This window comes from Rhea americana, unplaced genomic scaffold (assembly GCF_003343005.1).
Source record: "Rhea americana isolate MKP2758 unplaced genomic scaffold, rheAme1 scaffold_119, whole genome shotgun sequence".
Taxonomy (NCBI): domain Eukaryota; kingdom Metazoa; phylum Chordata; class Aves; order Rheiformes; family Rheidae; genus Rhea; species Rhea americana.
In genome coordinates this window covers 112,231-134,113 of record NW_028185250.1, presented here as the reverse complement: position 1 = coordinate 134,113, position 21,883 = coordinate 112,231, and the positions used below count along the sequence as shown (strand labels likewise).

The 21,883-nt window shown below is 52.2% G+C and overlaps 2 protein-coding genes across 6 annotated transcripts in view; one reads left to right on the top strand and one right to left on the bottom strand.

Annotated features, from left to right (window-relative positions):
- The first annotated feature begins 53 nt into the window (after positions 1-53).
- Positions 54-6,310, top strand: LRRC73 (leucine rich repeat containing 73). The gene is made up of 6 exons (XM_085320067.1): positions 54-332; positions 619-779; positions 1,776-1,898; positions 3,156-3,256; positions 3,912-4,101; positions 5,833-6,310. The coding sequence occupies exons 1-6, from the start codon at positions 61-63 to the stop codon at positions 5,901-5,903; spliced, it is 918 nt and encodes a 305-aa protein (XP_085176193.1). The 5' UTR covers positions 54-60; the 3' UTR covers positions 5,904-6,310.
- Positions 6,311-9,000: 2,690 nt separating this feature from the next.
- TJAP1 (tight junction associated protein 1) overlaps positions 9,001-21,883 on the bottom strand; it is a 40,594-nt gene continuing 27,711 nt past the window's right edge. For all 5 annotated transcript variants that reach the window (XM_085320019.1, XM_085320028.1, XM_085320056.1 and 2 more), the window contains 6 exons: positions 19,403-19,431; positions 18,174-18,335; positions 17,484-17,550; positions 15,591-15,698; positions 14,770-14,853; positions 9,001-13,116 (listed from right to left, as the gene is read on the bottom strand). In XM_085320019.1, coding sequence (XP_085176145.1) covers positions 11,800-13,116; positions 14,770-14,853; positions 15,591-15,698; positions 17,484-17,550; positions 18,174-18,335; positions 19,403-19,431 — 1,767 coding nt within the window. In that variant the 3' untranslated portion in view covers positions 9,001-11,799. The remainder of the gene's footprint in view (positions 13,117-14,769; positions 14,854-15,590; positions 15,699-17,483; positions 17,551-18,173; positions 18,336-19,402; positions 19,432-21,883) is intronic.

Genomic DNA, 21,883 nt, shown 5'->3' with positions numbered 1-21,883 from the left:
GGGGCGCCGCGGCCGAGCCCGCCGCCGCCCGCAGCCGGGGCGGCGCGGCGCGGGCGGAAGATGCTGCCGGGGTCCATCCAGATCTCCGGGGAGACGCTGTCGAGCGCGGAGGTGCGCGACATCTGCGCGGGGCTGCGGGAGAACTCGGTGCGGCTGCTGTCGCTGCGCGGCTGCCGCCTCTCCGAGCGCGACTTCGGGCACGTCTGCCGCGGCGTGGCCGAGTCCCGCTCCCTGGCTCAGCTCAACCTCAACCTGGGCATCGTCTCCAACATCAACCGCGTCAAGCAGCTGGCCGAGGCCCTCAAGACCAACCGCTCCGTCCAGTCGCTGTTGTGAGTCGCCGCGGGGCCGCTGCCCAGCCCCCGCCCGCAGCCTTCCCGGGGAGGAGCCGGCCTTGGCCCCGCTGCCCGCCCCGGGCCGGCAGGGGCTGCCCCGGCCCGGCCCGGCGCCGGGAGGGGGCTGCCCGCACCCCGCGCCGCCGGCGGCMCCTCTCAGCACAGGCTTTTTCCCCGCCTGGCACTCAGATTTGCACCCCCCACCACCACCCCGGTCTGCTTCTCCTCACCCCTGGCCGGGAGGGGGAAGGCTCTGCGGTAATTCTGCCTTTTCCCCGTGCAGCCTCCACGGGAGTCCCCTGACGGATGCCGGCTTGGCCCTCCTCAACCCTGCGCTCTCCATCCATCCCTCGCTGGTGGCTCTGGATTTGGGGGACTGCATGCTGGGCGACGAAGGCATCAACCTCATCTGTGGGCTCCTGCCRCCCGACGGGGCCAAGTCTGGTAAGCGCCAGGGACTGGGGGCTGTGCAGAAGCCGCTGCAGGTTTTGGATGGAGCAGACCCCTCGGCACCCAGCAGCAAATCTTCTGCCAGAGGGGGGCAGGCTCAACAGTTTCTGTTTGAGAAATTTTCTTTTTTTTCCCCACTTAAATAAAGCAGAAAAGCCCAGCAATAGAGGAGCTGTTCCCTCAGGCGTGTGTAGGCTTTCTGCTTGTAGTCTGCCCTGCTGGCACAGTTTGAAGCTCAGGGACCAACTGGTTAGTTCAGGTTCATGATGCAAGTGTTTGAATTTAGAGGAGGGGATGACTTTTAATTTGTTGTTTTGCACTTGTGCATTGATAATGACTAGGTAAATGTACAGTGTGCCGCTACCTCAGCATTTGACTTCACTGTCAGTGCCTGGGAATTGTCTCTGATGGTGGGTGTACTCTAAGTGCGCAGCTAGGTGGTCATAGCCTGGGTGCCAAGGCCTAGATCTTTGCCGAGTATGATCTTCAGTGGTCTGAGGCCACTGGGCTGATTAAAACAAGAGCTGGCACTGACAGAAGTAAGGCTGTCCCTCTCCTCTGACATTCAAAATGCTTCCACCTCCTCTCCTAACACCTTCTCCTCGGCATACAGGCAGTGACACCGATTCTGTTATCATCTCAGCTGGTCCCCCATCATAGGTTAGACCTCCTACTCTCTAACCTGTCACCTCTTGTCACCTCCTCCTCCTAGTCAGTCACCTCACACATTCTTTACTTGTTTCCATTGTATTTGCTGTTTAGGGTAAGCAAGACTTGAGTTGGAAGAGTAGAGAAATCCTGACAGCTACAGAGTAAAAATGAAGGCAACAGTCAGTGGGATAAGTGATAATGGCTGTCAGTGCAAACCAAACCCTTAAACCAATCACAGTAAAGGGGACAAGACTCAGAACTGTTCTGGTTAGCTGAAATAGTTCCCCTCTGACAGCTTTGGTGACCCTTAGGCTATGATTTGGCTTCTCTCTTCTCCAGGCCTTAAAGAGCTAACGCTGAGCGCCAACCCAGGTGTTACAAGCAAGGGCTGGGGACGTCTGGCCATTGCAGTGGCTCACAGCTCCCAGCTCCGAGTGCTGAACCTGGACTACAACCCCCTGGGTAAGCAGTGGGCCAGAAAAGAGGAGCAGGGAAGCTGCACTCCTGCCCTCATAGGGCTTGTCCAGTTTGCTTGGGTGGGTGRCCAGGAATGAGCTCTAGCAGAGCAGCAGATCTTCACTAGTGAGATGAGGCCGTTTCTTCCATAGGTCACTTCTGGTCCCCAGAAGTGAGTTCCCTCTCAGCTGTAAGGAAGGCCAGCCTTGTTGAGCTGTGTGTGTGATGTGGCCACGTGCCCAGCTGGGAGGTGTGCAGCTGCCTTTTACAGAGCGTTGCACGGATGCAGGAAGAAGGCTGCGTCCTGCCTGCCTTGCCTGCTCCACTGCCTCTGTTTGTCGTCACCTTCGACCCTCCACTTCTCCCTGCTTCTGGGGCCCGATGTTGGCTTGGCAACATTTCTGCGCTCCCCCCTTCATCTGCTCCAGGGAACAGTGAGGAGGAGGAGAGCCTGGCAGCGGTTGCCATAGAAACTAACTCTCCTTCTCCAGCTCTGCTGCAAAGTGGTAAGGAGGAGACCAGGCCATGCCTCTGCACCCTGCCCTCCCAAGCACTGGCCTGGTGCTCCCCTCCTTACTTTGGCCTGGAAACGGAGTGTCTCTGGGCCCTGTCTGTCTGACCAGGTGCCTCCTCCTGTGCAGCAGTAGCCCCGGGGTGTTACCTGGCAGCAGCCTTATTTTCTTCCCAAGATGAGGTGCGGCAGTCATACTTTATCCTAGCACTCCCCAGAGAGCCTTGGGGCAACAGCTAGAGTCTCTTTTCTTCCCCAGCATTGGTCTCCTGTGAAACCAGTTCTGCTGCATCCACTCCAAAAGTCTATCTGCTGTCTGGAGTGGCAGTCCATCAGCTGGAGCACTGTCCTCTGCCAGGCTCCAACTTCCCCTTTTTCTTAGGCTAGTCAGCTCCTTATTCTGCATCTGAGATCCCGAGTAGGGGATGTTAAAGGCCCTTGCATCCTTGAATAGGAAGGAATTGAGGGTGAACAGAGTTCCTTGGAGAATAAAAACAATTTCCCTGTTGTCCTTCATGTTCCCCCTTGTTATCAGCAAATATTCCCATAACCTGAAAATAATGCCCCTTGCCTTGTCTTTTTTTCTGAGTAAGTCAACAACTTTTTTTCCCGAAGGTATCTGGGACTTAAAGGTTGTATGAAGGCAGAAAGTCCTAGAATGTTTCCATCACAGCCACAGCCCCATGAGGGCATGTGATATTATATGAGTGAAGACAAGCAATACTGACATCCCCAGTTTGCTTCTCCCATAGGAGACCAGGTAGCAGGGATGCTCGCTGTTGCTGTGGCCTCCAGTCGAACCCTTGAAGTTCTGGATTTGGAGGGAACAGGACTTACCAACCAGTCAGCCCAGGTAAGGAGAGCCTGGTACTCATACTGCATCACTAAAGCCTCAAAGGTGTAGGTCCTGGCCACCTGTAGAGGCCCTTGGACCTATAGTTGCCTCCGTTCGCCTCCTAGAATCYACATCCATCCTTCTTCTCAGCACCCAGAGGAGCTGTTGCTTTYCCCTGGCCCATCACATTCAGCAACAAGAGGAGCTAGTAGGCCACAGCTCCTGACTTACAGCTGTTACAGCCTTGCCTCGGATCAGCAGGGAGAAATTTCTAGTTCAGTTTTTTTTGGAAGTAAGAGGTTGGATTTGAGAGTCAGACCTAAGGCTTTGTGGACAGATAGAGGCCACAGCTTAGCGGCACAGGCTGTCCAGTCAGAGCTCCAGCTCCCAGTGGTAAGAGAAGACTCACTTAGCTCAGAGAATGTAGGACATGCTTCAGGAGACTATAGGAGTAATAGGACCTCTTCTTAGGTACAGGAGGAAATCCTAGTTCAGCTCTTCCCAGAGAAAGATGGAAAGTCCTCAGGCTCTCACAAAGCCTGGGGAAGGGAGGTCAAAACCAAAGGAAGGTAGAGGAGAAAAGAGGAGGGCTGGAGCTGGTAGAACAGAGCTTTGAAACCTTTCCTGCTCAACCTAGCTATCTGTGCTGCTTATTTTCTCTCTTTCTGCCCAGACCTTGCTGGACATGGTAGAGAATTACCCCACAGCCTTGCGGACGCTTATCCTGGCAGAGAACAACATTAGTCCTGAGCTGCAGCAGCAGATCTCTGATCTGCTCTCAGAGGGAGAGGGAGAGGAAGAGGAAGAGACCGAGGCTCGAGAAGTCACAGCCAGGGAGAAGAACCCCTGGATCTGCCAGAACAGTGAGAGCTCTGGGGCCCCAGTGCCGTGGGGCTGGGGGCAGGGGCTGATGGACGGTATCTGGGTAATCTGGGTGCCTCGGGTGTTTCCTAGTAGTACCGGTCTCATGGTGGGGCTGGCAAATGGGGTCTGTCCCTTCTCCCTGTGAGCTGCAATCCAGACTGCCTGCAGGCAYGACCTTCACGTTAAATAGTGTTGGGCCGAGCGGTGCTTGGAAAGGGATTTCCAAGGGGTCCTTGGAAATTGTCTCCAAGGACAATGCGGCTGCAGCAAAGAGTGGAAACAGTGCCTCAGAAGTCTTTTTGCTGATGCTGCAGGAATGAACATTTTTGTATAAAGATAAAATTGAGAGTAGAAGCATCAAAGATCTCCCAGGCCTTTGCCAAGATACCCTAGCCAAAACTCTTGTCATTCCTCACTGCTTCCAGAATCCCCTGGCAATCTGCATATGATCAGCTATTCTCTCTATGGCCTAAACTTGCGAGCAGTTAGCCAGGTGCCACAGTCTGTCTATGCAGTGGCTTGTAACAGAAACAAAGGTACAGTACAGAGATACCAATAGTCTGTTCTGTATTTTTTGTATATACAATATTGTATATTGCTAAGGCTGCATAGTGATCCTGCTTCTTTTCTTTTCTCTCTTCTCTTCCTCTTCTCTTCTCTTCTCTTCTCTTCAACTGGCATCCTTAATTGCCCTTCCTCCTTCCCAATTCTAATTTCAAACTAACAGACAAGCACAGCCACTCCCAGGGCTTCAAAACGTTTGGATCCTTATTTATCAAAGCCATGAAAATGCTGCACTGGCACCTCTGGCAAACTTTTGGATCCAGTTCCTCAAACTGATCTCCAAAAAAGAGATCACACATGGCAATTTTGAGTGTGCAGGAATCTGGGTCTGAAGCATGTGGGCATTAAAGATCTCCCTCATGTCCAGGGGAAAAGAACAATTTCACTGCTGTTTAACATCTTCCAGAAGAGGAACTGGTACCCTGCTGAGTGCCTTATTTGCTATGCATGCCCATCCTCCTTGCAGCTGATTCACTTGGCGAGGGGAGAGATGCAGTGTTTCTGGCTGGTGCTCGGTGCAGTCACAGAGCCAGAAAGGTGCCCTCACCTTGCTGACACCAGGCAAGGGCAGGCTACACAAATCTTCCCATCACACAGTGTAGAAAGTGAGGATTTCCAGTCTTCTGGAGAAGGAAAAAAGAAACAACAACAGAAATAAGCCATTTGCCACCTGTGTTCCCTATGTCTGGGAAGGCTACATCACCACTCTGCGTGTGGGTTTGGTATGTTTGCACCCTGCCAGCCAGTCCCTCCTGGGTGCTGTCTCTAGTTGAAAAGGCATGTTGTGAAAAGGCTGCACAGAGCTTGCTAAGGGCGCAGCCTGGCCAGCAGAAGCAGTTATCACCTGCGAGCATATGTCTGAAGGGCCTTCAGTGCGGATGTTCCTCTTAACAGCCACAAACCCCAAGCAGCTGAGGGATAACAAATGCAGATCCCCCAGCTCTGGCACAGAAGTGGTCTTTTGCTGTTGTCACTGCTTTCCCCCTTACTCCCCACAAACCAAATCTGTTGTGCTGCATGGACAGAGCATTACTCAGTCTCTGAATCCTTTCAGCAGCCTCTGTTTCCCTCCTTGCTGGGCTCTAATTCCTCATCCTCACCTCTGTGTCTGGAGTACAGCGCCAGTCTCTTCTACAGCTCACAGTTTTCTCCCTTTCTCACCACAGATTCCAGCTCCCAGATGGTCTTGATGACGTCGGGCCTTGGTGACAGCCTCTTAGCAGAAACAGAAATGTAGCTGGGCTACCCTACCTGCTTCTGTCCTGAAGAGCACCACGYGGGTGGCCTGAGCTCGTGCCACCTGTGTCGAGGGAGCTCATGTTGCCCCGCACATGTGTGCCCATATCCATGGGCCCCCTTGGGCTCCCATGCTGCGGGTGGGTCTGCCCGGACACTCTTCTCATGCATCTCGTGTCCTGTTGACACCTCCCTCGGCTCTGCACGCCGGAGTTTGGGAGCCTGGTCCGAGTGACTCGCCACACGCGTCTCTGTGTTGTCACACACCCTGTCAGCCGCTTGTAACTGTCCGGTCGCTGCATGTGTAGATCACGCTGCCCTGCCTCTTCCTCGCGTTTGGCTGTGCCCTCCTGGCCTGCAGGCTGTATTTATTCRGATGTGTATAACAGATGTTCTTCTAGGGCTTGTGCTGCTGTCATGATGAGAGTTTTATAAAGGTCACAGATGTGGCACAGCTTGCAGCTGCAGGAGACTGGCTCACTCCCCCGCTGTCTGGGGCAGCATGGTAGTGGGACAGATGTGCTGCCAGCAGCTGAAAGAACTGGTGTCTGGGGGGGGTGGTGGTGGCAGGAGGAAAAACCTACGGAGGCGTGCTTTCTTGTGCAGCCAAGGGGCGTAGGGGGACCCGGTAAGGCGCTGTGCGGGGCCAGGCCCCACCGCCAGGGGGGAGTGCCACCACGGCCAGGCTGGGCCCCCGCCCCACCGGGGCCCTTGCTGTGCCGCCCAGCAGCCCCCTGCATCTGCTTTGCGAGGCTGCAGTGACGCACGCAGGGGGCCGAGGTGCTCAGCACGGARGTTTCTCTGTCCTCCCGCGCTGAGATACGGTTGAGCTGCATTTTTGGTTCTGCAAGGCAGATGCCCTAGTGTGTAGGGGCAGCGCGCAGACAAGCAGTGTGCAAACGCACTGTCCCCTGGACCCCCTCTGTACTGTCACACTAAGTGCGAGCAGTGCCCTGCTGCAGAGAGGTGCCTGCTGCAGCCCTGGGGCAAGCCCCAAAGTCCCTGTGCAGGCCATGGACCCTGCAGTCACCCCACCACCACCACCACAGCTGCAGCCAGGATGTGTCCGTTCCCTGAGGGCCAGCTGCCCCRTGCTGAGCATGGCCCTACTGCAGAGCACCGTGTTACTCTCAGCATCGCTAAAAGGTGGGGAGGGGGAGAAACCATCACCCAGGCATGCGAGTCTCTACTAAATATGGCAAATACCTTTAGCCTGGCAGACACAAGCTCCTGCAAGAGTGTGTGCTGAGTAGCTGGATTCCCACACACAAGGCAAGTCTTGTCAGCCTGTGTAGGAAAGCACTTTGGCATTAATGAGCAAAATGAGAAAGCCAAACTCTCTCACCCTCATTAACAGTCCAGAGCTTTTCTCCTAAAATACAAGCTGGATTCAAGTACTTCCTGGCTTCTAAAAGGGCCCAGCGCAGGTTCTCCCCAGCTGGAAGAGTGCTAAATTCCTCCACAGTGGTAAAAGATAACAGGACTCCCTTCCAGCTCACCTTTGGGCACCTGTGTCCACACCACACAGGGAGTAGGGGCTTCCTTCAGGGGCCATGCTGGCAGCCTCTCCATAACCCTTGCTTGGCCCACAAGCAAGGCCGGTCAGCGCCTGGTTTGCTCTGCATGAGGCCTCCCTTCTGCCACAGGGGGAGGGATGGGATGGAGCCCATCTGCAGGGAGCCTGGCACCAGCCACCCACCCTCGCGTGCAGGCTTCAGCCAGTGGCAGGTTTCAGAGGCTCAGCCAAGTGCCCCTTGCACTTTGCTGGAGCCATACAAGGCAGAAGACTGTGTTTCAAAACTGGATTAGCCTGGAGGATTAAACTGTGGCAGCAGCTGCCGCTAGAACAGGCGCAGAATAAAATCATTAATTACAGGGACAAAGGAACAGGAAACACTTCTCTGCCTCTTTCCAGACACCTACGCCAGAAGGCGCCATGGATCCCCCCCACTCCCATAAGGATGGGGCTTGGGAAAGAGAGAGCAAAGTGCTCCATGCACCTGCACAGTCAGCACCACTGGGGAAGGAGGAAAACACATCGCACCCTCCTACCTCTGCAGTGCAGTTCAATAGGTAACAGAAACTCTTTCAAGCGTCTATATCAGTATCTACAGAAACTCTTTCTCACTCACATTTGGAGGGCTTCCTATCAACCCCATTCTTCCCCCCCCCCAACAAAAAAGGAAAAAAAATGTAAAGGATTGGCACCCGAGCTATAAAACTCTTAGAAAGTCAACAGAAAGGGTGTCTTAACTCCCCTCCTGTTCCCACAAAACTCGCTTTTGGAAATAAGTACCGATACTCACATAAGTTCAAGAGCTTCAAGACAAGCAGCAAATATTAAAAGAATTAGCCATACTTCATTCTACTCTGGAGGCAGGAAATCAGCATGTAGAGGTTTTTGCCAAGACACAAGTCAGACAGATGGACAGCCAGCAAAATACTTGAAAGAGAGCAGGCAGAACTTTCTGGTGTAATGCTGCGCATGTTYATAGCATAACACCTTCACTGCAAAGAGGTTTTGACAGCTTAAGACCATTTCTTACAGCACAGCCTTTAAATAATGTGAAAATTGCTCACATTATTTCATCAGGCAACTTTCAGAAACACAGAAAAAGGGCTATTAAAAAAAGAAAAAGTCACAGGTAGCTTCTAAGCAAGAAGTGACATGAGCACTGCCAGAAGTGAGGGATTTTGATCTGCAGGCTTAGCCTGATCTCGAAGCTGTCCGGGTGCATTCAGAGCCAGAAGGTGCGTCCAGAGTGTGCGCTTGGATGTGATTACAGAAGACGGACACTGCTCGTCCCCGCTTGTGACTCCTTACCCAGGATTGTGCCTCCYTCCTACCAGACTTGGTTTACCCAAACACCTTCCATAGACTGATGCTGAAGTAGGACAGATACTGACCAGTAAATTTGTAACCAGTTGAAAAACTTCCAAGTCTCAGGCTCCCTTTCCCTGGGAAGCCTAGYGGGTGGCACATACAGTTCAGCAAACTTGGGAGAGAGCACCACCAAACACTCTGCCTCCTCATATGCTCAGGATTTGTCTGGTCCAGACTTTTACCCAGTTAAGAAAACACTACAGCCATCACCACCTACTTTTAAAATAGTTTATTTCTGGTCTTAAAATATACATCAGTTTGAAAATTTCAGAAAAAAAACACATTAGTTACAGGTTAACAGTCTGGAGTTGGGACACTGAAAGTGGGGCCCGCTGAAGGCCCAAAGCCAATACTGCCAGAGACGCRTGGGAGGGCAGAGGACAGACACGGTGCCTACTCGGAGGGCTACTGCTCCTCTTGAGGCTGCTGGCTTCCCCTCAGCGCCTTGCTGGCAGCCTAACACTGCAGGGCAAAGGTGTTTGGGAAGGCTACAGGCACTCCTTCCCACCCCTGCAGCCCCTCATCGTTCTTTTAGTCTACTGTGAACCGCAGCAGAGTGAAAGCTACCTCTGCCATCAGCACCAGTTGCTTCAGCAATAGAGTGGGTTTCGTCCCCCTGGCCAGCATGCCAGGAGCTGGGAGAGCAGGGACTGAGCCCCAGGGAGCAATGCTTCCCATGCTGCAATGGAGATGACGGGCTCACTAACCCATGTCAGCCAGCCCAGGTAACTGTGCCGTCCCCAGGATACGCCACAAGCACTCTTGGAGCAAGGGGTACTGCTCAGTCAGTACCCGACCTAAGGTGATGCCCAACAGCCAGGTGCTGGTGGCTACCACAGGTTAAAGCCCCCTGTAATACTGCAGAAGAACAGAAGAAACGGCAAGGGAGTGAATGGTGAGAGCAAACACAAGGATCCCACATCCAGGACAGGGGAGATTAGTGCCCTGCAAGCTAAGAGGAGGCTTCATTCTCAGCACCGGCCTGTTAGCACAGGTATCAAGTGAAATACTGTAGTGAAATACCAAGTCCCACCTCCACTCCAGAGGATGCATCCTGCTCCACAACTGTTAGAGGTGGGAAACAAGGCGATTGTGCAGGCAGCAGTTATAACCGAGGTACCTAGAGCAACCTACACAGCCACCAGAGTAGCCTGAAGCTCCTTTCACAAGCTCTGGAGCCTCCAGGCTCAAGCTGAGGCCCTGGCTGCCCCCAGCTGCAAGCAGTGTGAGAGACTGGGTTTACTGGGAGAGAAGCAGGCCCCTGGACAGCTGGCGGCTCCACTTCTTGCTGATGGCATCTGAACAAGAGCTCTCACCTGATCAGAGGGCTGCTCTCCTCCAGCACAGCCAGAGAGCAAAGAGTACTCATCGAGTACAGTGGGAAGACGACACAAACCCAACTCAAAAGCCAGACAGCAAGCTGGTGAGGTGAAAGGGGAACACAGCCCAGGGAATGARGCTGATGCTCTGCCTCATACTCCTGGGGGAATTAAGAAACACCAGATGGACAAGGGCACAGGAGGAAATTATAAACAGGACACCAGGCTTTGCAAGCCCCCCCAAAAACACCTACATCTACAGACCTCCCCCCCACACACTAAGACACTGAGCACACAAGACTGAAGAGAAGTCACGCAATATCACACTACACTAGGAAAAACACGCAGAGAGGCCCTACCCCGAAGGGGAGGCCCTGGAGAGGCGCCAGAGCCAGCCTGGAACCACCCCCCAGAGAAGGGGGACATGTAAAGAGACCCTGGCAAAGGGCTGCTACCGAGCCGTGAGGTAGTGTCTGCAAGGAGCAGCTCCTCATACATTGCCCTCACTCCCCTGCGAGCCCCACAGGGAGCCCTGCCAAGAAAAACCCAGCAATGTCCTTCACTCCTTGCTCTCCTGGGGTGAAATCTTGTTCTTAAGTCTGGAGGGATTTGCTGCAGGCTGGAAGCCAGGATCAGAAGGAGCGCAGCTCTAAGAGCAGAACCTGCTCAACACACCCTTAACACAGGCAACAGACTGGCTGCCAACTGCTGTGCCTGTTTACGCAGGGCAGGGAAAAACAAAACAAAAAATACACCCTAAAACCAAAGGCTTGGAAAGAAGAAAGCAGCCCACCCAAGAGCAAAGAATCAGCACCATTCAAACAAAGCAACAGCAGAGAGTGGGGGAAGAGGGGCAAGGGAGGAAACACGCAAACACAAACCCCAGCACTCAACAGGTGACCTTTCTACCCCAGGAAGGGCGCAGGCTGGCCTCCCCAAACAGCCTCAGCAGAGACAGCACCAGTGCCCAACACCACAGCACAGGGATCTGTGCATGGCTCCTGCAGGGGCCGGGTGCTGAGCATGGCACAGGAGCCAGGCAGTGGGACCTGCAGAGACAGATTCTGGAGGAGAACCACCCATCAGCATCGCCTACCCAGAGGGCAGCTAGGGAAAACAAAACCCAGCAGGAAAGTAAGACATCAGCAAACCCAGCACATCCCCGGGGCCCAAGCCATCCACAGGGAGAGTCCTCATGCCTTGCTCATGGCCCCTGGGGGCTCCCAGGGAATCAGACACCACCGCACAGGCACTGTGCCCTGTTGGCACAAGTTAAAAGAGAACAGAGCAGCTGTGGGCATCAGCATGAAAGAGTCCAGGGCCTCAAGTACCTGAGCTGGAAGGGAGAAAGGAAAGATCAGAGCATAAGGAGGCACAGGCACCAGGAAGAGAGGGTACCAAGAGTGAGGTCAGGTACAGGCACCAGTGTTAGGCTGTGAACAGAGCTGTGAGTGTGCCAGGGCAGTGGGTACGCTTCTGCACATGAGTGTGCTAGTACTGCGGGTCTGAGGTGCTGGGGAAGAAGGACCCCAGCTCTTCCATGTATCAAAAAAAAAAAAGAATAAATAAAAGCTTCAGAGCAGAGCCCTGAGTCCTTCTGAGTTGAAGGATGTTGAGAGAGGTTGCTCACTCAGGGGGTGGGCAGATGGAGGCATCCCACAGCTCTGCAGCATGTGGCTGCTTCTTCCCCTGCCTCAGCTGAGAAGGTTCCCCTGCTCCTGGGCTTGTGTCAGACTGTCCTTGCGATGCAAATGATGGACCCCCATCCGCTTGGGGCTGCGGTGTGGCCGGCTGGATGGAGGCTTGACCCTGCTTTCTCCACTCTCCTCTTGGGCACATCCTCGGTTGCTCTCCTTGCTCCCCTGGAGCAACATTTCTCTCTCCTCAGCTGGGCTCTCAGGCAGGCCAAGGTCCACGTAGTCCTTGTGCTTCTCTGATGATGGGCTTCCAGGTTCAGCAGTGCCTCCACCATTTCCCTGCAGCAATTTCTGGGCTTCATCCTGGGAGAAATCAGTACCATAATCTGAGGAGAAATGGCTTCTGCGGGCCCTGGACTCAGTGCTGTCTGTGTCCACACTCGAGTCCCGGCTCACGGTCCAGCTGCAGCTCTGTGCAGACTCCTCACCATCTGAGTAAGTCGAGGCTGTCCTACCCAACTCCTGCATGGAGCGGCTGAACCTCTTCTGGAGCTCGGGGGCCGTGTCACGGCTGAAGGCTGTGCGGTTCATCAGCACGCGCTCCGAGGTGGGCGGCGCCTTGTCCACGAACATGCGCTGCCAGTTGGCCAGCAGGTCCTCCTCAGAGCTGGCAGAGCTGGCAAAGGCGCTGGGGATTTGGGGTGGGCTGCTGAATGGGCTGCTCTGGGAAGAACCATGAGCCCTTGCTGCTTTAGGGGACTGCTGACAGGAACAGCTGGAAGCTGAACGGCGCCCTTCGGAAGTAGGGCTGTTGGGGAGCGTCCGGTGCCTGTCACAGCTCTCATCTTCGCTCTGCACCAGGCTGAGAGAGATGGCCTGGCGTGTAGCGTACGTACAGTTGGGCAGCGGGCTGTTCTTTGGGATCCTTACTTTGTCCTCAGAGAATTCAATCACTTTGCGTCCAGGGTACATAGGATGGGGAGGGGAGGGTGTAGGGTATGGACTTAGCTTCTCAAAGGCAGGTACCTCCTCTGGCATGCTCTCCACACTGCTCTGTGGCTTGCAGCCACCATTCTGCTGCTTCCCTATATCTCCTCCCTCTTTCACCATCTGCCCTGCACTGTTGCAGGCATCAGGAATGGCTCCACTCATGTCAACATGTACAAAGACATCCTCAGCCATGGGACAAGTGCCACTGCTAGACTTGGCTGAATTCAAAACCAAAGATTCTGGCTTCTCCAAGACTCTGGCAATAACTGAAGTGGGCACAACATCAGATGGGGCCAAGGTGTGGGATGCCTCTTGGCCAGTGCCTGCAGACTCCTGAGTGCTGTGCAAATGCTTATTGACCATGTCCTGCAGCTCATAGGGAAGCTAAGGAGAAGGAAAAGGGCATTAGAAGACCRCCAGGCAAGCCATTAAGTTGCAAATAGTCTGCCTTTTCCAACCTTCAAGTGTGCTCTATGCTCCTTATCTTGATGCTAGCACATTGGTCTATCTTGCCTTGAGGGAAGCATCTTTCTCCAAAGCAAACCTGCCCTATAGGAACTAACAAGGCTCTAGCTGTAACACTACAGTTGGGGTCTAGGCCATCCAAACAGGATCCGTTTTGGAAAGAGAACAGGACAAAGTGTCACAGAGGCCTCAGACCCCACACTGTGAGCAGAGACAAGGCCTAACTGGCACATGCTAGGGAGGAGTCTATTGATCTGTGGAAAATCAACTGGCATTTGCACTGAAGTGACTGAACAGCCCCCAGTGCTGAGGTCTGCAGTGCTCCCCGAATGCAGTAATTACAGCCTTGCCACCTTGGCAGCCTGCCTGCGCGCAGAATCAATGCCTTCCCTCGTTCCCATCAACTACCCCATCTCATCCCACTTTTTCACCCTCTCCATTTCAGATGGGCAAACATGGAGGTCTATTATCAGAGCCTCAGGACTGAGGTCTCAACAAGGGGAAAGCACTGCTCTTTATCCTACTCTCCCCATCATACCACAAAGCTGCTTTCACTCCAGTCACCATACTTGCACAGAAAGCAGAGTGCCACAAACCACTGAGTGGTGAAGCAAGGCCCATCTGGTCACAGCCAGGAGGAAACTGCATCCAAAGCTGGGGACGCAGGGCACATTGCATGAGAACAGCTGGCTGCACAGCAGATGGCTCCTGAACAGTGGCTCAGCTCCAGTCCCTCTCCAGTGGCAGCCACGTGGGACATGGCACTCTGGGGGACAGAATTCAAAGCTCCACAGAGGGGAGACAGCTGGGAGAGGTCAAGGTTACCCCAGTAGTAACTGATACACTGACCTCAAGAGCGCTAATTTGAGACACATTGCGGGAGGGGGATGGTGACACATTGGTCATTTGCTAAGTTACAAAAGACAAGTACAAAGGTTGGCTGAGAGAAATATTTGAGGGGCTGCAGACTAGAGGTACAGGCAAAGATTGAGCTGGTGCAAAGTCCTGAATGCTATTCTCAACCCAAAAAGTAACACTACTAATGTGAAAGGTGTAACTCCTGTCTTTGCTCATGCTGAGGCTTGGACAAGTCTGGACAGACTCCATGAGGAAGGCATGACTTGGTACAAACTCTTCCATTCAGAAGGCACAAAGCCTACTCTGAATGCTGTTCCCCTAACTTCTCCTCAGACCAACAAGTCACATAGGGCCAGCCTACTGCTGCCCCACCCTTAAGTGGGCAGCATGGCCATTCCAAGTGGCCAGGTGAGAAGGGAAAGAGAGAAGTCTGTCCTCCTGACAACTCCTATCAGGCACCCAGCAGGCTATCAAATTCAAGGTTATTGTGCTTTTTATAACAGTCCCTGTCTGAGCTGTGAAATGGAGCTGGTGTGAAAGAGGAGCTGGCAAAGGCTCTGAGCTGCCTTCTCAGTGGGAGTAGGAGCCTCCCACACCTCTGTCTAGGGCTGAGGGAGGAGAGGTCAACTGCCCTGCAGAGAAACCTAGAGTAAAGCAAAGGGCAGGCAGAGGCTGTGAGCCCTTCTCCCTCACCTCAGCAGGACTGCTACTTACATCAGCAAACTTGTGGTTCCTGAAGTGGGACTTGTTACACTTGAGCAGCTGTACTGCAAGGTTACAGTCCTGCCGATACCGCTCCTGCAAGAGAGGGCACAAAGGATGTAACACTGTCAGACTGGCCTGGTCTCTTCAGCTAAAAGGCATCATCTGACCAGATGCTGCTTAAACAGAATCATAAGGACACATCTCACGAATCACTCAGGAGAGTACCCACCACTCACTCCTCTCCATATCCTACCCCAAGGCACTTCAAACTCCAGTGTATTTCCTTACAATTCAGCCAGGGAGTCCCTTTCAATTCCAACTCCCTGCTCCAGGCATATACTCTGTTAGTATACCAAACCCCTCTTTCTCAGGAGTTTAATTACCTCCAAAAATTCCCATCAGATTTGCTATCCCATCCCAGAGCTCTCAGTCATCTCTATAAATCCCGCCCATTTCCAGCACCTTGAAGTCGGCTGGAGGGAGTTCAGAGCAGCCAACAAGCACCAGATCCAAGAACTGCTACATTAATGCTGTGGAAAAGTCATCAACTCCTTCCCAACTCTGACATCTCAATTGGTCCAGCCTGAATTCAGGTCAAATCTAATGCTCAAAGACCAAAAAGGTGAACACATCAAACTTGAAGATCAGCTCTTCCTTGTTCATCCCRTAAGGCCCTTTTCTATTCACTTGTGCCTACTGCTCCATGCAACTCCCACTTTCATACACACCAAAGTCATTCATAGGCTTCTTTATACTCTCATTAATAATTTGGAATGAGAGAAAAACCCCATACCTCACATTTCCACCACCATTTACAGACTGACACTTACATTGAGTTCCTCCAGTTTATTGATAGTGGTTTTGGCATCAAGCAGCTTATTAGTGAGCTCTACAATCTCCCAGTCCAACGTCTTGCGGTCCATCTCTGCCTTTTTAATCTGAGATAAGAGAACACCAGGTATAAGTCTCACCAGCACAGAAGAGCCTGGCTTCACAGCCCACCTCACTCCAAGCATAGCACAATGACATTTTCAGTTGGGATACAAAATCTTCTGGACAGACGAACAGACAAGGGGAACTTTTACCCATCAAAGGACTCCCAAGGTAAGTGGTGCCAGTCATTCTGCTAGTCTCAGAGGTAACAGGTGGGTTTCAACCTCTAATGCAGTACTGCTTCTTGCAGCACAACCATGTTTCCACTCTGCCCTATTCCACAGGGTGCCCAGTGCAGAGCTAGTTCTGATGCTTCTCTAGAGAAGCATAGTAGGTTTGGGGTGGTTGATCCCACACTACCACCAGCAGTAAAGACATCCGAGCTTGTGATACCCACCCCTCTGCTCTGGAGCAAGAAAATGAGAATACTGCCCATAAGGATCCAGCAGTCAATGCTGAATAGGCTAGAGGTATGCTTGGCAGGGAGAGGGCACGGTCTTGAACGAACTCAATACTTGCTCTGGTAAAAAAGAGAACTTCTGCAGCTTCATCCAGAGCTCAGTTTATGTCCTCCCCACAGCAGGTGATCTCTCCTCTTTAAACTCCCTAAGACCTTGGGTACGTGGCAGATAAAGGGACAACAGCTCAGAGTAACCAAGCCATCCTCTTCTCARTCAATTCCTCCCATAATGCCCCAGCCTACGCTGAGGCTGTGACTACCAAGGCCCAGCTGCACATAGCAGTAGCACAGCACAGCCATACTCAAAAGGTAAGAGGGAAAGGATGTTTCCCACATACGCACCCCATAGTACCCAAATGGGGCCCCTTTAGGCACAGGGGCAATGAATGTTAACCCAAGAAGCTCGAGCTCTAGAACCAAACAAGCATCATGGGCTACATGGAGGCAATCATCACCTCAGCTGTTCAACCTGCCTGCTCACAGCCCATAAGGGGAAGGAAAGGGAGCAAATGAGGCCCACAGCCTTCTACATCTTGTGCAGTGCCACAGCATATGGGCACCACTACCCAACACCTCATGCTTCAGCTGGCTTAGAGTCAAATGCTCTTAAGACGGAGCACTGCAAGCCAGGACCTGCTGTGTCTGTGGGCAGCTGCTGGATACTGGGTGAGCCCTTGGCTGGACGAGGGCTGGGGCCCCTCCATCTGGGATGGTGCATGTGGGACTGACAATGAAACTAACAGGCTGAGACACGAAAAGAGGAAAAAGAAAAAACACACAAACGAAAAGACGCAACTGCAAAAATCCAGCTTTGGCTGAGAGAGGCCTGAGAGGTGAGTGCGCCCAGTGTGTGCCAGCAGCAGCATGGGGAGGAGAGAAAGAGAGAGAGAGGAGAGGGGAAGGGGGAGGGAGAGAAAAGAAACAGCCATGAGTGTTATGAATGCACACAACAGACACACGCACGTTGGCTTTGCTCTGACTACCCCGCTGTCCTCCCAGGATGACCACCCCAAGACAGGCTGACACATCCCTCGCATTTTAAGAGGGACTGAAGCAACATGACGGAGTATCATGCAATTATGCAATGGGGAACCAAGCTTACGTGCATGACCAAATGGGGGATAAGCAAATCAAGTAACCAGTTCATGACACAAGGCTGAGTTTTTTTTTTTTTTTTTTTTTGAGGGGGTGAAGTAGGTGGCCATGGCCAGAATCTCACTGTTACCCAGTGCCATATCACTCTGTAAAGCCAGGGTCCCTTCCCCCCATATGCTCCTAACATACAAGCCTCATCCACCTCCTCACTGAAGGGACTTAGCAGGGCACTTACCAGGGCATGCAGCTTCTCCTCCAGGTCTTGGTTGGTTCTCTGGGAAGCAGTGTAGCTGTTCTGCAACCTAYACAAATAGGAGTACCCACATGGGAATGGCTCTCAGAGAGCTATTGAAGTCCCCTTCATAGCTGCCAAGCAAACCACCATCTTCATAGCTCCAAAAAGACTGATAGTTGCAGTACTGAGACAACCAGCCACATTATGCCTCCCTTCTACCACATTATGGTCTTCAGGCCCCAACTTACTAGAGGGGAAGCGAGGCTAGCCTAGTACCCTTCCAAGCTCTTGCAGTGAAGGGTATAAATGACTTTGGAGTACTTCTCTGAGATAGCTGAGGCACTATTTTCTAGGTAAAGTTGTGATGCAAGTATTTGCCACCATCAGTGGCTCTTCACATGTCAGTTAACTGTACAAGCCAGATCCTGCCTTATATCCAATAGATGAAGAATTCCCTGCTGCAGTCAACCCCTCAAGTCGTATAATGTTCCTACACTGTACTGTGGAGGAAGCTGCACCAAGCAATGGCTGTAGAGCCCTTTCCCTCCTTACAGTCTGGGAGGGCACCCCTCTGAGGATGCAGCATGTCTTGGATCAACACGACAGGGCACAGCCTACTCAAGCCAGCTGAGTGAGTCCTCGATGGGAGGTATCTCTATTTCTATCCCTCTCTCATTTTCTTTTCCATACCTACGGAATTTGTCCTTGAATTTCTCCAGTTCCTCACGGTTCTGGCCCAGTTCCATCTCCAGGTAGTCCTGACCTGACTCCAGCTCCCTCTCCATCGCCTCCATTTTGTTAGTCACATAGGTCAGTCGTCGGCGCAGTTCCTCATTCTCATGCTGCAGTAGCCTGGGGCACAGAGGAACAAGGTACCACTGAGTGCACAAGGGGTTTTCTAAATCAGAACTCCCCTCCTGCTCTGCTCTAGAGCCCAGGATCCATACAGGATCCCAAGGAAGTCAGGCACTAAAACTGTAGGAGACTTCAGCCCACATAGTGAGAAGTGCATCATTGTCAGGAGGTGGAGACTCAAACCCTTGAGGAGCAGGGGCAGAGAAGAACACACCAGCCAGCCAGCTGTATTATCAGCTCCTTCTCATGTTACAGTGCTAGGGTAAAGCCCACTAGCCAGATAGACTGTTCAGCTCCAGTTCCCTCACTGGTGAATGAAACCTGTTCAATAATTAATCCCAGTCCAGGTTAGAGGAGTTGGAGGCAAAAGATTGAAAGCCCTTTCTGCTCCTCTTGAGCTGTTCAAAAGCCCTCTGCTTTTAACATATGGTGGAAAGAGCACCTCMACACAGCCTGAGCCCAGGAGTAGAGATGATGGGGTACAAAGGGAGATTGTGACCACAGCTGCCAGGCAACCCCATTCCAACATTAATTACTCCATTCCTCTTCAGCCAGGACATGCCTGGTGGTCAAAAGCATTTCCTGCTGCTTTTCATTCTTTAGTGCTCAGCCTTTCAGAGAAACTCAGAAACACAGCTTCTCTCTGGCAGTGCAAGTTCACCATGCCTTGGAGCACAATACTCACAGCTCTGTCCTCACACCACCAGCAGCTACTCCTAGTGCCTCACATCAGAAGAGTGGCATCAAAAATGGTTAAGGCAGGCACTGCTTTCTCCACCTTTGTTAAGGCTTCATCTGCTATTTTCTTCCACACCCAACTCCTGTGCCTGCCCCTGTACTGGGGAGCTCTGGGTCCTCCCTCCTGGGAAGGCAGACATGCAAGGCAGATGTTGGCAAGGCACAGACTAAAGCTCTTCCCACCTGGCCCCAAGAAGTTTCAATTTCTGAGGGGAACCCACAGGGCCAGTCAGTTTTAATGTGAAGGTGGCACAAAGCAGGATGTGAGGAATCCAGTACCACACAACTGCAGCACAACAAGCATAGAGGGGGAACAGAACACTTACTTCATCCTTTCTGCATCCGTCAAGGGATCCTGCACAGGGAAGAAAACAGCTGTGAGACTCTTACAGAGGAAGAGTGGGTTTCACATACTATCCTAAAGGGCAAAGTCCTGATTGCTAGGCTCTACCTGAGAGTCTCCCTCACCTCTTCTGACAAGTCATGCAAGGTAAGCATAGGGAGACTGGGAGCTCTACACACTGCTCAGGTGGCTGATACCAAGACAGTTTGTGTTCTAGCTCAGAGAAAACAGTTAGACTAAAAACCACCATACAAGTTGGGCAAATTTTTCCTCTCACAATGCAATCTCAGCATCTCCTGTAACATCATCACCTTAGTTGATGTTTCAAGCTCCCTGCATCTCCACAGTTACTGGGTAGCAGGAATCTCACAGGCTAGCACACACAGAATTAACATGTCACCATAGCAATCAGCACTGGAGAGGACACACAAAAACACTACTGAGAATCATCTGGGAGCTGAAAAACTTGTCTGCTGTTTACTTCAGCCAGATTGTGCAGCGAAAGAGGTTTCTTTCTGTGGACTTGAGACCAGTCACCGTAACTAGTATGGGGGTAACATAAGAAACACCAAAGGCCAAAAAAGCCTGTGAATGAAACTAATGTTCTGGGTAAGATCCCCAGGGACATYTGGAGCAGGAACCTGCAAAACAAGGAGAAACAGCACAGCAACAAGAGCACATGGCTCAAACAGGTATTCTCACTCCCTCTGCACTCTCCATGTTAACCCACGAGATGGCTGCTGCCTGCCAGCATAGCAAGATTTTACAGCACTAGTAATCACAGTAGTTTCTGTGAAAGCCCAAGGCTGTGACCACTATCACAAAGGCGAGGCTGTCCACAGGATATTTTGGAGGCTTAGAGTACCAGCAKCACTGCACAAGCCCAAAGTGCTGCCATCCTTCAGATCTATCCATTAAGTGTTGCAGCCAGCTCTGGCCTGAGAAGCCACACCACAGACAGTTGCGCATGAGGCTAAGCTGCTAGCAGTACCAGAGAAGAAAAAAATCACCCCAGTCTTGGTCATAAGATATCATGGGACTGCTCCACTTATCAATTCACATTTTAAGAGTGTAGTGCTTAGTGCTTGCATACACTCTCCCACCCCTAAAGGCAAAGCATTGATCCATCCTTTTCCTACATTCCAACTCCACATGCAATGGGTTAATTCATGCAGTTATCTAGCAACTGCCCTCCTTCCCTTCTCCCTCCCTCCAAAAAAACCAAACAGTTCAACATGTGCTCATGATAAGCAAAGGTGATAGGCGATTCCTACTAAAATGAGGCTATGCCCCCAAAGCAGTCTAGAGGAAGAAAAAGAGAGAGAGAAGGCTTACAAACAGTCATCAAATACAGAGATCCATTAACCCAGGATACACAAGCTTAGGGCATATACAAAGTAGTACCAGAAGCATCCAAGCAGGTCCCAACAACAAAGCTGCCTGCCTCCCGTGTTCCTAAACAGGGGGAGGAACTCAGGGGGCCTCCACCCTGCCAATAGCTGGGAAGTCTGCAGTGGGGAGAGCAGCACCCACTCTTACTTTCCTGACTCCTGGGGCCAAGGGGAAAGCTGGTCCCTCTGGGAAGATACGCTCAACCTGGAGCACAGCCATGAGTGATACCACAAAAGAGCAGCTTCCGGCGATTAACCACCCAGTCCGGCTGCTCACCAACACTAGCACTTGTACCTCTGTGCACATCACCTGCTATCTTACTTCATCTCAAACTCCACTAAGGACAGAAGAGGAGTTTGCTCTTGCAACTTCTCTCTCCCCACCTCTAGCTCATTTGAAAGAGTTTCTTACAGGAAACAAAGTGATCTGGTGGGCCTCAGATTGATCCTCACAGACACATGAAAGTTTTTTGACTGCGTTTCCCATAGCAAGATGTCATACTCCAGCAAACACCAAGAGATGGGAACAATGCCAGCGCCTCAGGGCACACTCTCACTCCTCACACTAACTTTAAAGACAAACGAAAATCCAGGTTGGGGCACTGGCCTTTGTGAGACCTCTGTCTACAAGCCAGTGGCCTTGGCACCTACCTTTTTTAGTGCCACACTGAAGGAAGGGGAGGATCTAGATGGGGAAGGCCCCTCCCCCTGACTCCAGCATGTTGGAGGGGAGTAGGATCCTTTCTCTGAGCAGTTCAACTCCACAGCCTGCTTCTGGCCAAGTTTAGTACACAGATGGTGTGGCTGTAATAGCTGCAAACTGGGGCTGGTCTTGTCCCTTCTGCCCTCTGTACTGCTTTTCCATGAAGACAGTGAGTGCTGCTGCCCAGATGACGTCCCCACTAGCCCCAGCTCCGCCAGTTGCTGCAGATCATATTGACACAGACCTACCACTCTCCTCTCCAAGGAAAGGAGTTTCTCCTTGCTGTCCTTTCTCCCCAGGACAGGTTTCTTTCTTAGTCTGAAAACTCTCTCAGCTTCTTCAGCACGCTTYCTTTGGCAGGAAGCCACTT